This window comes from Camelus ferus, chromosome 3 (genome assembly GCF_009834535.1).
Source record: "Camelus ferus isolate YT-003-E chromosome 3, BCGSAC_Cfer_1.0, whole genome shotgun sequence".
Taxonomy (NCBI): domain Eukaryota; kingdom Metazoa; phylum Chordata; class Mammalia; order Artiodactyla; family Camelidae; genus Camelus; species Camelus ferus.
Genome location: NC_045698.1, coordinates 40,213,015 through 40,230,710, shown reverse-complemented (window position 1 = coordinate 40,230,710; position 17,696 = coordinate 40,213,015). Strand labels below are relative to the sequence as shown.

At 34.6% G+C, this 17,696-nt stretch overlaps 2 protein-coding genes across 3 annotated transcripts in view; one reads left to right on the top strand and one right to left on the bottom strand.

Annotated features, from left to right (window-relative positions):
- Positions 1-3,359, bottom strand: part of NDUFAF2 (NADH:ubiquinone oxidoreductase complex assembly factor 2) — a 153,593-nt gene extending 150,234 nt beyond the window's left edge. Inside the window, exon 1 of the mRNA XM_006188927.2 lies at positions 3,176-3,359. Within this exon, the coding sequence (XP_006188989.2) occupies positions 3,176-3,302 (127 nt within the window). The 5' untranslated portion in view covers positions 3,303-3,359. The remainder of the gene's footprint in view (positions 1-3,175) is intronic.
- Positions 3,360-3,479: 120 nt separating this feature from the next.
- ERCC8 (ERCC excision repair 8, CSA ubiquitin ligase complex subunit) overlaps positions 3,480-17,696 on the top strand; it is a 47,869-nt gene continuing 33,652 nt past the window's right edge. Inside the window, exons 1-3 of one of the 2 annotated variants that reach the window (XM_006188923.3) lie at positions 3,480-3,616; positions 9,024-9,119; positions 13,905-14,006. In XM_006188923.3, the coding sequence (XP_006188985.1) occupies positions 3,540-3,616; positions 9,024-9,119; positions 13,905-14,006 (275 nt within the window). In that variant the 5' untranslated portion in view covers positions 3,480-3,539. The remainder of the gene's footprint in view (positions 3,617-9,023; positions 9,120-13,904; positions 14,007-17,696) is intronic. The other variant, XM_032472828.1, reaches the window with a different exon arrangement.

The window sequence follows — 17,696 nt, the reverse complement described above, 5'->3', positions numbered from 1 at the left end:
CTCCACCCCACCAAATTTGGACATTTCAATATCTACTAGCAAATTAATTGAAAATAGTCCTTCAGTTAATAAACTCGTTAGTTTTTAAATGGGTGTAGATGTTTAATATATGTGTAAAAGAAGGTGAAAATAATAAAACAAGGTCCAAAGAGATTCAAGTCAGAATCAAGTATACAAGAATTTACCTTAGAAAGGAAGAGAATTATTTTTTGAAACATGAGATAAATGGAATTAAATGGATAAAAACTTGCAATTTTCTATACGAAGTTTATTTCAGGAATGTTTTACTAAATAATCTATCATAGAGCAAGCAAGCTTTCAATGAAAATATGCAACTTCTTTCCTGAAACGCTGTACAATTTTTATTAAGTTAAAATTTCAACAATTCTAAACTTAAATTCAGCTGACTAGACAAAACTCAAAAGACTTCTTTTGAATTACGTAACAACAGCTTTTCTGTCATTAAATAATATCCTACATGGAAAATATAGTAGTTTGTTGATGATTGGCACCACAGTAATTAACTGAATTAAAAGAAAAATTAATTTCCTCTAAAGAGCTCTTAAATATTCTTCATTGGTGGTGTTGAATGCTCAACAACTTACGCAATTCAAAGAAAACTCAAGGAGATCTCTAAAAAACCACCTTTTATATTAAAGAAATAAAAAAGATGACTTACTTTCAGAAAACTTGCTTTAAAACAAATTAAAAATATTTTCCCTTGATTTCTAGTAGAAGGTTTAAAGAATGTGTAACACTGCTTACAGGCTGTACAACAAATCTGTGCCCCAGGCCTCAATTATCTAAAAACTGAGGCACACAGAGGTATTAGATAGCATACAGTGGTTCTAATACATCATCAATAAAAGTCTGATTTTCCCACAACCAAGAGTACACAGATCTAAAATAAAGTAACTGAAGTATAAATTGGCAAAAGCACTTAGGGAAACAACTTGGTATTATAATAAAGAGAAACATCCTTAGACTCACAAATTATATTCTTTTAGGATACACATGATTTTGTCAATTTAAGTCTTTCTTTAAAGATACTGTATTTTCACTGAAATGAAATTGATACAAAAAAATTTTAATAGTCAAAAGATTTGAACAGATACAAAAATCTGAAGATGGCAAATAAGCACATAAGATTTCTGAACATCCTCAGTCATTAGGAAAATGAAACTTAAAAAAAAAACACAGTGAAATAACACTATCTACCTATTAGAATGGCTAAAATAAAAATAAAAACAACAAAAAAACCAGAACACCAAGTGCTGATGAGATTGTGAAACTAGAACTTTTATGCACTGTTGGCAAGAATGCAAAATGGTACAGCCAATTTTGAAAATAGTTTGGCAGTTTCTTATAAAGTTATATATACATTTACCACACAACTCAGCAATTCCACTCCAAGCTTTTCACCCAAGAGAAACTACGTTTACATGAAATCTTATACGGGAATGTTTATAGGATTTCCCCATAATCACCAAAAACTTGAAACAACCTAAATGTCCTTCAGCTGGTAAATTGATAAACTGTGGAAAAGTCATATAATGGAATATTACTTAGTAGAAAAGGAACTACTGACACATGGAGGACTCTCAACTGCATGATGCTACATGAAATAAGTTAGACTCAAAAAACTACACCTTTTATAATTCCCTTTACATGATATTCTGGAAAAGGCAAAACTATAGGAACATAAAACAGGTAAGAGGTTGCCAAGGGCTGGTCAAGGGGCAAGGGAATGAACTACTAAGGGGTAGGAGGGACTTTGGGGGTGATGGAACTGTTCTATATCTTGATTGTGCAGATACTTCACACGACTACGCATTTGTCAAAAATCATAAAACCAGAAAGGATGAATATTACTGTATATAAATTATACTTCAATTAAAAAAAAAAGCTCCATCTGATGTTTTTCCTATTTTTTAAAAATGTTACCTGAAAATTTACGGAAAAGAAACATCTTTCCCCCACTGCTTGCAATCTGTCAAGAAATACTTCACCACCATGCTAGGTTCTTTCTGGACTTTTTTTAAAGGACGTATTTCCTGCCCTGATAAAGTTTAAAAGCTTATTAGGGAAGCAAGTTTAAGATATTAAAATAAGTTACCGAAAAGGGCTAGGCAAAACAATTTTGAGTGATAAATCAAAGAATACACTTTTATATATGCTCTACGAAGAAGGAAGAAGAAACTCTTGTCAAGAGTTACAGAAATGAATGGAACACAATTTTGAAAGGACTCTTCTCAACATTGTTATTATTACCACCTCTAGCTTTCAAGTGAGGATACTGAGACTTGGCGAGGACAAATATTTTGTCCGTGATCCCTCAGCTATTAGGTGTCAAAGTTGAGACTGTAAGCTTTTCTGACCCCAAAGCCTGAAATATTTTGCATCGCAGTGCTGGAACACAGGGATTATGAAGGCTAACACGTGGTGTGCTTTCAATGAACAGAACGTCCCCTAAATCCCCGAACTCCGGGATTTCGCTCGAATCCTACACAGAAGTACGATTAGAGCGCTGGATCTTAAAGTGACCTCAACAGGGTCTTGGAGTGCAAACTCCAGGGGAAACGTAACGTGGCGCCTCGTGGGGATCTCTTTTCCACGCTGTCAATGTGCATGGATCTACTTCTAACAGTTTTGGCTGTGAGGAAGGTGACGCCAGAGCCATGCAAAAAGGTCAACACCAAGAAAGAGGAGAGCGGAGGCGCTCAAAATACACCTCTTTAATTACCAACGCCTTCCTGGTCGCAAGGGGGACACAGGAGGAGGAAAGAAAGGCATTTCCCTACCCCTTCCCGAGACCTCTGGTAAAAGACCTGCGTGGACTTGTCCCTGTCGACGTCTCCTGATAGCAAGGACCCACGCTGGGGCGTCCTCCGCCCGCAAGGCTCTCGGCGCTGGGAGGAGAGCGGTGTGTGCGCGGGCGGCGGCCGGGCGAAGGACCCAGGCGCTGCGGCGCGGGGACGGCGGGTACTCGCCGGGCGGCTCGGCGAAAGCCTGAGAGAAAGCCGGCGGGCAGAGCGGAGGGGCGGCAGAGTGAACCCACTTGGGTTGTCCTCTCTGGTGATTATCACAAGTGTCGCGCGGTGCGTTAGTTTACCAAACGCTCTCCCTTTCCCCTCGTTTCCCCACCACTCAACTGCTGCCCTCGCTCTCATCTCACCTCTCCAGTTCCTGTACTCCGGGATGTAGTAGTATTTGTTCCCGAACCGGTCTGTGCCCACTAGCTCCTTCACTTCCTTTGACAGCGGTCTCCACAAGACGCGGAACAAATCCTGAAACCAACCCATGCCGCCCGAAGGCCCCCAGCTGGTGTCGGGCCAGAAAAAGAGTTCCGCCCCCACCGCTGACCCCGCCCACCGGCTCAGAGGAGTCCCACCCTCCTCCATCCGCACACCCTCTAATAACGGCACTCACCATTGGTCGGATGGCATCAGGCTTGCCCAATGGGAGACTCCGCTGTTTCAGCCCGCCTCCGAGTTCTGTCATGGCGGTGTCCGGTTCTCTAACCTGTGTGAAGGGACGGGATGCTAGGGTTTTTGTCGGCGCGACAAACGGGTTTGGACGACCCTCTTCGCCTCCAGAGAGTGGAGTCCACACGGAGGTAAAGAAAACCTTGCTCTTTTCTCTAATATGCCAGAATGTCTGGACCAATGGCTGTGTTAGCCTAGTCTCCCTTTCCCGCCTCATTATCACTCGCTTCCCAAACCACAGTCGGCTTTACACTCCTGCTCCGTGGCTTGCGAAAATAGAATTCCTATTATACACTTTCAGGCAGGTGGGGGCACTATAAACCTAAATGAGGATATTTTCGCTTTAATTTATTCTTTCTTCCTCATTACTTTTCCTCGTCTCCCAAGTAATAATTTTTCCCCGAGGATTCGTTCATTCAGTGAGTCGACATATTTATTGAGCTCCTGCTATGTGCCAAGCAATATGTTAAAGGCCAGGAGCTGAACAAAGTTTAGCATGACTGGAGCAAAGAATTTAGGGGAGAGGGCCATTTACAAGTGAAGTGGTGAAGTAGGCTGGGACTAGACGGGGAAGAGACTTGTGTGCTTGGTTAAGAGTATGAGGTGAGAATAAGGTGACAACTATTGCATTTTGTCGTCTGCTTGGAGAATGGATTGAAGTTCAGAGCAAGAGTGGGAGCCAAGTTACTAACTGTCTCAAGAAAAGAGTTGATAGAAGCCAGAGCCAGGCACATGACATTTGGGACCAAAAGGGTGAAGATATTTGAAAAATATTTAAGAAATAGAATCAACCAGCCATGGAAATTGGTTATAGTGAATAACGAAAAAGGAGGAGTAAGCAGTGATTCCCAGCTGTGTGCCTTGTATGGCAAGGTGAATGATGGTGACATCTCTCCCCAAAGGAGCAAGTTTTACTTTAATTTGCCCCGTATTGATTTTTCCCATATTGCTTTCAAAGAACTTGTGAAGATTTCACTTGGAGAGTGGAGGACACAGTTGCATATATATGTTTGATGGTTAGGAGAAAGTTAGACATCTAAATGCAAGATGATACGAGAAATGAGGAGAACATAAGATAAAGCAGGCACTATTTTTGGAGTAAGATTAGAGTTCAGTGATAAAAACCTGAAAAAATATCAACACTTAAGGTTAGGCAGAAGATGAGACTGCTAACAGACTGAAAAGGGGTAACCAGAGGGATTAAAGGAAAACCAGGGTGGTGAGTTATCATGGATGCTGAGAGAAGACTGTTTAAAGAGGGAGCCATCAATGGTGTCAATTGCTGCCCCCAAATCCCTCCTTTGCTCTCAGTAGTTCTCCATCCCATTACTCTGATTTATTTTCTTCATTCAATTTATTGCTATTGTATTATATATTGCTATTATATTATATATTTATTTTCTTGCTAGTATATTGTCTTCTTAACCCCTTATTCCCAGTGCCTGAAAGACAGTTTGGCACAATTTGTATGGTATTTTGTGTTCTAAGGTGTATTATCCTTACATTTTAGTATTATGCTTTTAGAATGAGTAAATATGTTTCTAAATAGTGCATGTAATTTTACCTAAATAAGTAAGCATTATTTTTTTTAACCATGTTTTGGTTAGTTTTAAGCATGATTAAGGTTGCATCTACTGCTGTCATCTTGTCCCCAGCCCCAGTTAGTGCACAGTTGACAATAATTCCTTTTCAGCTAGGTTATCCACTCTAATAAAAGCATACAAACATACCCAGAGATTTTTATTCCACTGACTGCAGGAACTCAAGCAAAATGTCATGTGCTGTCATCAGAAGTTGTCAGTCTGCTTTGATTACGTGGCTTGTTTCCACCAAGTGGTTCTGCAGTTCTTCCAAACTGATCAGCAAAGTAAACTTTGGATAATGGGTGAAGTTGTCTGTTATCTTAAATTTCAGTAAAAATAGCAGTACTTTTTTGAAAAGAAGCAGCATTATTTTTTCCCTAATATGTCCAGAAGTCTTATAGCAGTAATAATTTAAATCATGTGCTGAACAAAGTTTAGCATGATGGAGCAGAGAACTGGGGGGAGAGAGCCATTGACAAGAGACGAAGCTGGCAAAGTAGGCGGGGACTAGAAGCACATGATTTAAATTTGGTTTCTCAGAGTCTTAATTCCAAAAAGTTCCTGGTCTAAGGAAGCTACTAAATATAGCTCTTTAGCACAGTCAGAATTCTGTGACCTAAACCTCTTACTTCATTAGAAGAAATGAATTTCAAAATGATGAAAGTTTTCTAACCAAACTGCCAGATTAATCCATCTGTAAATGGATTTTATTTCCTCTATAAGACACACTGATTCCCTGAGCATACTTATCACTTCTGGTTAGAAATCTATACTCTAGTAATTCCACGCACATCTCTCCTACCATTGCTTTGTGTGCTTATCAAAAGTCAGTGTTTGTCCCTAATCCTGTTAATGCAGCTTTTACTTATTTGTTTATATTATTTTAGTGTGAGCTGATGAAGTATGAATACAAAAGTTGCTGTTCTTACAAAAACTGAATGGACCACTTTTGAAATACTCAGTGCAAACAAATGGCTTAAAACAAAGTGAGATATGACTGAGACAATTATTATAAAAGATTTGGGGAAAGTGTAAAAAGATGAAACAGTTTTTCTCAACTTTCCAGAATATTGAAATCACATAGGGTATTTGGAAAAATATTCATGATAAAGTTCCAATCCCAGGGATTATAATTTAATTGGTCTAGGATGCTAGGATTTTTTAAAGTGCCCAGGTGATTGTCATGTGTAGCCAGGGTTGAGAACCATTGCTTGAGAAAGATTCCACATTCAGTTACTTTGCATATGTCTTAAATTTTCACCCAACTAACATAAATAAAGTTAACATATAAACAAATTTTGAAAATCCCTGAAAATCATAAAATATATATAATATGGGTATGGTTTATAGAAGAAGATATGGCCCTCTGTTCAGCACATTTAATTCTTCTTCATACAGTTAGCAAATAGACAATCCTTGCTTTGCATAGTAGTGCATATCCAGAAAACTGATTGTGTAAGCTGAAACCTATACAGTGATCTTAATAACTTGTGGAGAAAATCACAATTCTTCTGTGACCTTTAAAATTTTTTTGTGAATACACCAGAAGACTGTCAGTATTTACAGAGAAATGAAAAAATAGTAAAGCTAATACTTAACACATTGTAATGTCAAACATTAGAAATGATACGAAGCGAAGTATATGTCTTTGTAAAAAGAAAAAAGAAAAAAAAATCCCAGCCTGTTAAGAGTAGTTTGAGCTGTGCTTGTCTTTTTCTCATTGTACAATTTACAATGCAAGTTGAGCTTCTTTTCTTTTCAATGTATCTTTTCTATACATTGGCTAATTATCACACTCCTTTCTAAATTTGTATCAGATCCCAACATTTTGTCCTTTTCATTGTCAATTTCATGAAATATCTCCAAGAGTTCTCTTAATGTGAAGATTTTTGCCAGTGTCACTTCCTCTGGGACATCTTCAGCCTTTTCATCACAAACACTTTTCCTCATTTATGTCGATAGGTTCACCTTCATTGATTTCCTCCATCTGCATATCTAGAGTTTCTAAAATGGCAGCAGTGTAGACATTCCTGCAGTCAGCTATCTTTTATAATTCCATTTATGTTCAGTTTGAGTTTCACTTCCAGCATTATCATTTTGCATTGCTTTTGTGCACTTTAATTTTGTTTGCCAGTTTCCTCAATCAGTTATCTGTTTTTGTGAAATTCCTTATGAGTTTATCTCAGGGGCACAGAGGTAACAAAACTAAACACTGTGTGTGAACTGAAAACAAATGCAGTGATCATCTACAGACTTTGAAAGAAGTCATACAAAGTGGTTGTTAATTATGATGTGCATATTATTTTTATAGTGTTTTGTGGACTAAAAAGCAAGTACTGAACATTGTGCTTTCTGCTATTACTCACAGTTGATATACCATGGTAACTGAACTTCATGTGTATCTATCAGACTATGCAAAATAAAGACTACTTGTGTATTTAAGTTAAAATAAAGTATTTAAGGTATTTTCTATTAAGATTCCCCTCATTAAGTGATGTTGTAGTTTAACTAAACAACCACACAGTCCTATTATATTTGAAGAAGAGGCCTACTGTAATTTGCCCCAGTTTCTTTTTTGTCCCTGGCCATGGGCAAAGGCATGAACACTGAAATGCAGTGTTTACAATTCATACCCTCCTTTTTTTATTTTACAACTTTATTGAGGGACAATGACATGTAATAAACTACACATTAAATTAGAATATATAATTTAATGAGTTTTGACATATATATACACATTTGATACCGTCACCATAATCAAGATAACAAATATCTGTAAGCCCCCAAATTTCATCATGACTGTATATAATCCCTCTCACCCTTCTTTCCATGTTCCGCATTCTTTCTACTCTGGAAAACCACTAATCTGCTTTCTGTCACTATTCATTAGTTTGTATATTTCAGAATTTTATGTAAATTAAATTTTTTTTTTATCTGGATTCTTTCACTCAGAAAAAAATTATTTTGAAATTCCTCCATCCTGTTGCATGCATCCAGTCTTTTTTATTGCTGAGGAGTATTCCAGTGTGTGGCTGTACCACAACTCGTTTATCTGTTCGTTTGTTGATGAGCAACCTAGTGGTTGCTCTAGGAATTATAGAACACCTACTTAACTTTTAATTTTCTAATTAGAATTAATATTTTTCTCCTTCATTTGGCATATTGAGACTTTATCACTTTTTACTTTCCATCATATATGTTGTTGTCTTATTTATTACATATACATACATTGTAAATTCCATTTGTCAGTGTTAGTTTTTGCTTTGAACCATCAACATCCAAAAGATTGAGGCAAATTCTAGTAGTTAACATTCACTAGGCACTTGCTATGTGCTAGGCATTATTATGAGCACTTCTTATGTTTCAGCTCATTTGATCTTAATATCCTCATCATTATAATGGTGGTTTACAATTATTGAATATCAGAAATTTCCTTCATCTTTGTATAAGTACTTGTTACTCATTTTCATTTATAAATGTTTTATTTGATTTACTTAATGTGCTTAATCATTGAATGGAGCATACTCATTTTGTATTTCCATAAGGCTTAAGAAACGTTTAAGGAAAAAATTTTTTAATCCTGTCATTTAAGCTTTTGCCCACTAGGTGTTGTCAGTTAAGTTTAAGTTATCAGAATTTAACTTTTTGTTCATGAAAATTTGTTTGTCTCTAAGTATCTAAATTAAAAATTAATAAAATACATTCTTTATATAAAGTTTAAGTTAATGTTTTAGGAGAAATTCTTTACATCCAATTGCTAATACTGTTGATATTTTAAAAATTGAGTAAGTTCTTTAAGTCTATAAATAGCTTTGGTATATGTTAGATTTAAGCATTACTTGGAATTTTTGTACTCTATGTAATCTTAGTGAAATAAGGACTTTTTAATATTAAACTACTTTCTTGTTGTTTAGTTTTATCTTTCTTTTTTCCCCTTTTAATTTTTATGTTTTAGGGTTTGGGGACTGGAGTTAAACAAAGACAGAGATGTTGAAAGGATCCATGGCAGTGGAGTTAACACCCTTGACATTGAACCTATTGAAGGGAGATAGTAAGTTTATTATACAATTATTATTTTTCTAAGTGAGATCCAGTAAAATCTTGCTTTCAGATTAATTTTATAAAATTTTATAAAAATTAATAATTCTTAATTATAGCATTTGCAATCTGACATTATTAATTTCAAATAAATACAGAATATTGAACCTATAAAATGCTGCCAAATAAATACTTCCAAACTACTAGATTAGAAATATATTTGTCGTTAAATCAACATTGAACTTCTTTTGGATGCAGAGAGCATGTACGTGCTAGAGTATGTCTTTAGGTGCTGTTTCAAAACATAGTTGTTGCTCTCAAGGAGTCTAGTAGGAAAACAGATACAGAAAGCAGAAGTGTATTTTGGAGAATAAAGTTTGAAGCACACTAAACTTGTGTTTGAGTTCCTCCTGGCTTTACATTTACTGGCTATGTGGCTTTGAGCAATTTATCTAACCTTTCTAACTCTCAGTTAGCTACACAATGGGAACAACAATACCTAACTAACAAGTTTGTTGTGAAGATTAATTGAGATAATATGTATAACATGGTTAACATAGGACCTAGCTTATCATAAGTGGTTTCCAATATGTTGTTAATCAGAAGTATTATCACGTATACTTTTAGTCCTTTCAATCCATTTTCCACACAACAGCTGAAGTGCTCTGAAAAATGCAAATCTGAACATGTCATTCCTCCCCCACTTAAAACTCATCTATGCCACATTACTCTTACAAGAAAGTTCAAAACCCTTCATGTGGTCTATAATTAGGACAAGTGTAAAAATAACTAAAGAAAAGTTTGTCTTGTCATGTTCTGTTTAGCATTTGCCTCCAAATTTTAATATTATAATGAAGTGTTATTATTTACATTAAAGCCAGGCTAGGTTTAATAGAATTCCATTTTTTATTTCCAGCTTTTGTTATGATCTCACCTAGTCATATATGGGAAACATGTACAGTGAACATATTCTTACTTTTCACACATGATTAAATCTAAAGATGACCAGTGATAATTCTTTTCTTTTTCCTGATCTATTCTAGTCTCAACATAACACATCCCAGTCAAGGACAGCTGTGGGACATTTGCTTACAAAGTAATCCAGAAATGATTAGTAAGGGATAGCTGATTTCTTTTGTTCTTGGGTGCTAGTGGAAAAAAATATTCAGTACAACAGCCAGCCTTTGAAATAGTGATTAGTTGTTTGACCTATAAAGTACATGAATCCAGTAGGCCATCAGCTCAGAGAGTCAGTGAGAAATGTGGAAAATTATAGACTATATTAAATGCATGTGAGAAATACAGGTTGAGGATATAGAGAAAGTATAGCATATAGAGAAAAGTCAAGATTCTCACTATAGTAGTTTCCCTGCTAGTAAAAATCTATTACTATTTATTTTATTGTTTGCTAACACTTGTATTTTGTGTTAAACACTTTAAGCTGAAAAGAGAAATAAAAAGCAAAGTGTATGTTTAATAGAAATTAAATACTGGTTTTCTTTTTCTCAAGAAGTTCAATTCATATGTAACTTTCTCAAAATACTTGTTAATATTTACCTACCACCATGAAAGCTGTAGTGATATCACTGAAAACCAGAATACCTATGTCTTGTAAAGAAGCATTTGTTTCCAAAGTTATGAGTTAATTTAAGAAGTCTATCTGAAAACATTTTAACAAATCCATCTACATAAAGTACATTTGCATATCACTCTTGAATTGTCCTTTACATCTTCTAAATTCTTCTGAGTTAATTTCATGCATTTTTAGTGCAGCGTTTTCTTATCCATATAAAAACATGAAGCACTATCTTTTACTGTGTTCACTCAGTTACCTTACAGTTAAGTAACATCATTGCCATCAGATACTTCAAAGTCAGTTAATTTCAATAATGGTTCAATTTTTTTCATCCAATTAATATAATCAAAGGAAAGCTTTTGGAAGTCATTCTGGCAAAGATGAAACACCTGACATTATTGTAAATACCATTTAAATTACATTTAAAATTTCAGTGTTGAAACAATTCTTTGTTTTTGCATAGATAATACATGTAGTGCTATGGTAAAAAACATATTTCACAAAGTTCAAATATGAAGGAAAACATTTTTGGAATTGGTTGTAGTACACATGTAACTCACAACTGTGTCCAAACAAATTGCACCATTTTATCAACCAAAATAAAAGCTGTAGTTGTTAAAATTTACAAAGATTTCTCTATGTATACAATTAGAGTAACTGAACCATGAATTATTTGTAATGAAGCTAACGCTGAATATAAAAAAAACCTTCAGCACAACATTACTTACTATCTTTACTGCCCCACCATGAGATTTAGAACTGTTTGAGCAAAGACCTTTGAAGAACTACTTGTAAATTAATCTAATTTTTCTACAAATTGATACTGAATTTTTCTTAAATCTATAAATCAGTGCTCTTTGGACATGCTGCTAGTTCATGAATCCTTTGTAACTGATTCACAACAAGATAAGAAGCTTGTACCAAAATGTAGATCTAAGCACTAAGCACACAGTTTAGATGAGCTGACTTTTTTTTTTTTTCATAGCAAGACTTTCTCAGTGAAGAAAGAAGTGTGTTTATTCTGGCACAAGTTCCTTATTTTGCACTTTAAATAGCAAAGAAACTGAATATGACAAAATAAATAAACAATATACAACACTTAAAACAAATATAAGTGATCAAATATCCTCACAGACCACAAAATATGATGAATGGGAACAAAACACTGATAACTGCAAGAGTGGTATCAGCATCTGGCAGAGACAATAAAAACTAATGGGGCATCTGATAAGATTTGATAACTTCAAAATGAGCAACAGTTGAAAGCTCAGCAGGCCAGTCTGACAACAGCAGGCAACAACTCTAGTTGTTCAAGGCATTCACAGTCAGGCCTGAAGGGGCTGGAATAGTCTAGGCCCTATAATCTCTCCCACTAATCAGCTAAAGATCCCCTAATAGACAGAACCCTACATTGAGGAGAAACTGCTTGGACTAGAATCCAAAGTGCAGGGACAGTAGAAACAAAGGAAAAAGATGGGTCAGATAAAAATTGGAGCAGTGAATAAAACCAGGAAATCTCTAAAGTAAGTTGCCATAATTTGAACATCTCATTTAAGAAAGAAGAGGAGGATGTTCTAGAGATGTAAAATTTTAATGTTATTATAAACCAAGCCTCCCTTTTAAAAGAAAATTAATTTTACATAAAAAGGAGCAAAAGAATAGGATTATGGTCAAAGTCATTACAAAATTATCTTAATAACAAAGAGGCTAAATAGAGTAATTCCCCTATAGACAATGTAGTTATGCCAGAAAGATATGCCCACAAAATAGATCAGGACTCTAACCTAGTGTTTTAAAACTGGCTAAAAGTTAGTTTAAAAAGATACAATATATGAAAGAAAAACATAAGTTAGAATCAGAAAAACTCAGAAATGAGATGACCAAACTCAAGAAAGAAAAGTTTCAGAAATGAAGACTAAAACATAAGGAGCACAAGCAAGTAAATACAAAAGGTAATACCTTAGAAATAGAAGTTAGAAAGAAGGAGACATTTAAAAATCAAAAAGTGGAGAAAGGAGAAGGATTCAACAGTTATGGATATTTATAGAAGACAGGCAGAGAAGATCCAGCATCCATATAACAGGAATTTCCAGAGAAGAAACCCAAAGGAAGAGAATGGAATAAAAACTAAACTATAATCCAAGGACACATTCCTAGAATAAGTAAAATCTGAAACTACATATAAAGGAAAGAAAATCATACCGTAACCAGACTTTGATTTTGAGCTGTATACTCAAGAAATGAAGTTACTTATCTAAGATGTTCAAGGAAATAAAATGTGACTCAAGGATTTTATATCCAACCAGACTGATTTTCAAGTGTGAAAGGACAAATTATGAGTAACATACAAGAATTCAGGGAATATTGTTCTCATTAGCCCTTTCTTAGGAATCTACCAGAGAATAAAATCTGAGAATTAGAATGAGACAGCTACATCACTGATGGTGAGCAATAATATTAGCAAATAGCAACACTTTATATAGATATATAAATATTTACATATATATAGATAGATCAATATAGATAAATTTGTAGATCTGTGTATCTTTCCTGCTAGATTGTAAACTCTGGGGAGACAGGAACCATGCCAGTCTTGTTCACAGTTGTATTAGCATAATGCCTAGCATATTTTAGAAGCTCGAAGTTGAAGGAGTTGAATAAATGTGTTCATAATGGAAGGAAGGAATCTAACACTTATTGATCCTTTGTTTTTTGCCAGGCAGTATAAAAGGCCTTTGCAGATGACTTCATCTTTATATCAACTTTATGATTTAGGTGAAAATGTCCCCCTTTTCACAAATAAAAAAACTTAGGTGAAGGAACTTGCCCAGGGTCAGATAGCTAGCATAAGTAATAACTGGTCTGTCTGATTCCATTTTCATTTGGCACAATTATAATTAGGACATTTAAAATGACTTTTTAATATTTCACTTTCTTAAGTAAGAAATATCTTTCGCCATTTTGTTTCTATTGTCCTTTCTTTTTGGAATCATGAAGGTAAATTTTAAATGATCACAGATTGAATCTTTCTGCATTCATTTTTCTACAAATATTAGATTAAAGTTTTTTAGTTAATTGTAGTCTATACTAATGAAGATTTACTCTATATTAGTGGGTATAATAAATTTGAGTGTTTGTAAATCAGTAATTTTCAGAAATATGTAATCATAAATAAAAGACCTACATAAAATGATAAATTAATGTGAACTTTTTTATTATTAGCATGTTATCAGGTGGCTCAGATGGTGTGATTGTACTTTATGATCTTGAGAACTCCAGCAGACAACCTTATTACACATGTAAAGCAGTGTGTTCCATTGGCAGGTGTGTATTAAAAATGTAATTCATGAACTTATGAACAGTTGAGTATATTTTGCATCAAATGCAAAACATGAAAATAGCAGTCATATAATGTCTCAAGCATATTGTTTAAATGATGTATTTACATGGAAATACCTTGACATTTTCTAACAAATAATAACTGAAGTTCAGGTACAGCTGTTTTTAACATGTGACTTCCCCAAAACACTTGGGTAGCAATTTGCAAAAGAACTTTGTTTTAAAACTTTTGATTATGTTATTTTTATTCTACACCTACATAGCATACCTCAGTAACTAATTTTAGTTTTTAGTACTACTTAGTAGTAGATTCGCTTGAGTCTTTCAGCAAAACAGAAACACAAATTAGATTTTTCAACTGTTATTAATAGAACAAAAAGATTAACAGCTAGAAGCCATAAATGTACTGGCAGTTCCTCACTGAACACACACACCTGTCTTACCTCTCTAACTCAAAGCAGCCTAACTTAACATTCTTCCCCTTGTCTTGGAGTTTTTTTGACTATTCTTTACTAGCTTTCCAGTCTTGAGAGAATTATTATTTTTTTAAGTTTCTAAGAAAGTGTTTTGTGATTTTAATTTGTTCATAGTCATCACTTAATTCTTCCTCGTCACCTGTGTTTTATCTGATATTGAGCAGATCTGGAATTAACAGAGAATAGGTGTTGAGAAAATGCTTTCAAGGGGAAAAACTTCATGAACATTAATATCAACAATCACTCTATAGTAAAGCTCTCTCCAAGGAACTAGAATAAATGTCTAAGTCCATGGAATATTTGTGAGGAAATTTACTATTATTTCTTGGCTCTGTTGCTTTACTTTGGAAGTACAGATTTAGAAAACTATTTCTCTGAGCCTCTGACAAAACTATTTTGTCTTAGAAGAAAATATACTTGCTCTGTCGTTCTTGTAAGGTTTCTGTTAGACTTAAATGAAATACTGTCTTTTAAAAAGTACATTAAAAACTGTAAAGCCACTATGTAAATGGGAAGCAATACAGTTATAGGTACACTTGGTACAAAACAAGACATCACTGCAGATACTTTTGAACTTGGTTTCTAAGATATTTACACTATTTCATACTCTCTCTCCATCCCAACCAAAAAAACAAGCCAAAAAAAAAATTTAAATTCTAAAGTGTAAGACAGTTACTAATTCATTTTTATCATATTTTATGTTAGCTAAGATTTTAACATTGTTTAGTTTGTTATATAGCAAAATAGTATTTTCATATATACCACATGCATTATAATGTTATTCCTTGAGTGGCTATGATTTTCTTTTCTGGTGTGTAAAGTCAAGTAGATGCTTAGAGCATCAATCTTACTTTACTATAACTTTCTTCTTAGATTCAAACTCTCGTTCAAAAGCATGACTTTGAATGTAAATGGGCATGTAGTAATCATCTTTACAGAATGAGTTAAAGTAGCATTTTTACATCCAAAAATTTTATAACCTAACTTTAAAATACAATTTTGGTAAAAATCTTTACTAGCATGCCTTAGACTGATTCCTGATATTTATTTTTGCTTTACTTAATGTGTTTGTTTTTGAGCACCAAAAAGATTCCTTTCCATACCAAAATTCTTGTTAAATGTGAATAACAGGTCATACATAGCAGAATAATATATTTTGTCTTGTTTTTAAATTTAAATTTAAAATAAATGAGTTTTTATGATCACTGCATTAAAGATTTATTTAAAATTGGCAAATCTCTGGATTCTTAGGAACAAATAGAAATCAATTCTATCTTATCTTAAGCAGAAATTTATTGAAGAGATACTTAGTTTATCACTAAATATACTGGCAGGAAAGTGGGAGAATCAATATAGAAAATGAGTAAAAAGCAAGAGAAACTAGGATAGAGAACATAGTCAGGGTCACACCACAGAAAAAATTTAGTTTAGGTTCTACTACATGTTACCAACACAGACTCTCAACTCCACAGTTATGAATAATTGCTAACTATTCCTAGTTTTTTAGCTGAAGTTTCAGAGTCCCAGACAGGATTGATGAAGCACAGGACACCTGTTCATGCCCTGGCTGCCAAGAACAAGGGAAAGAGAATATGTGGAGTCCCTTGCTTTCTGTAACAAGAGGCAAGACTTTGCCTTTCAACAAAACAAAGGGGATTTCCACCAAAAAGGAGGAATTTGGATGCTCAGTAAGAAAAGGGCACATGTCCACTATAATCCACCCATTTGGCTGTCCAGCATCCATATAATCTTCCCATACCTACACCTACTTTAAAAAAAGTTTCAGTGTAACCTAATGGAAGTTTCCATTATTCAACCAAAAATATAATCATTACCTTCCCCAAAGAGCTATGATCCTGAGTCTATTTGGTTACCACATCCAGGTCCAGTTCAAGATAATGTCTATTTTTCCACTAGTTTTACATGATCTTATATGAATATTATTCAACCTGTAGTCTCAATGGTATAGTTAGCCTGTATAAAATAATGGAGGTAAGAGAGAAGAAAGAAAGGGGAAATTAGTTAAAATATACAAATGACATGGAAAGAAAGGAAATACGGTTAGGCACTGTAGTCCTTTTTTGTAGCTGTCTCAAGGCCAGAACTGGCACTTAAGACTTTCCTTCTTCTTGTTTTTATTTCCTCAGGTAGCACCACATGTGTTCAAAGTCCTTTACCCTGTATTGTGAGCCAAACCTTTACCTTAAGGAATCAGAACTCGTGATGATCCCTATCTGTGTAGAGTTGCAGTAGTCTTCTGTTTACTTTTGTTTATCTTATGGGAAATTTTTAACATAAGCAAAATTAGAGAGTAGGATAATGAACTTTGTACCCATCACCCAGTTTTACCAGTCTTGTTTCATCTTTAACCCCACCCACCCACTCTGAGAATTATTTTGAAGCAAATTGCAGAAACATACCATTTTATTCATAATTATTTGTCTCTGAAAGACATAAGCATAACCACACTACCATTATCTCACATATACAATAATTGCTGATATTAAGTATCCAGTTGGTGTTCAAATGACCCTCCATTGTCTCGTAAGTGTTTCATAACAGCCAGTTTATTTGAATTAAGGTTCAGTAAAAGATACATATACTGTGTTTATCACAGGTTCAGAGCATATACTGCATCCTTCAGAATAGCACATCATCGTCACAAGGTGGTATATTGTAGCTGATATCATTACTGAGTCTTCAACAGATCATGCTTTTGTGGGTGATGGGTTACATAAGAGTAGTGAATCCCATTGACATCTACCAGTTGCATTCTTTAGTTATAGAAGTAAGGTTCTTAATCAGAAGCCTGTGGGACACTATGGAGGTATATGAGGCAACAGTTCTGAGAATGATATTGCTGATAAAATGATACTCAGGAAAAGCAAATCCAAAACCAGAATAGGTATCTCTTCCAGTTAAGAAAAATCATTGTCCCCTCCATGAAGAGGTCTGGTGTAGCTGACTGATCCCTTCAGGCTATAGTACAGAAATAGGAAGTCTTTCATTTTATGAGCCTTAGTAGGAAGTAGGCATCCGCATCACATTTTGGAAGCCTGAAGCTAGAGATGCCTAGATATTCTCTTTTCCTGAACAGCTGAGACATAGCATGTGACCTAGATTTGGCCACTCATATCTTCCTTCCTGAGACTTCTACTTATTAATATAGTTTCAGTTTGGAAACTCAGATAAATTACTT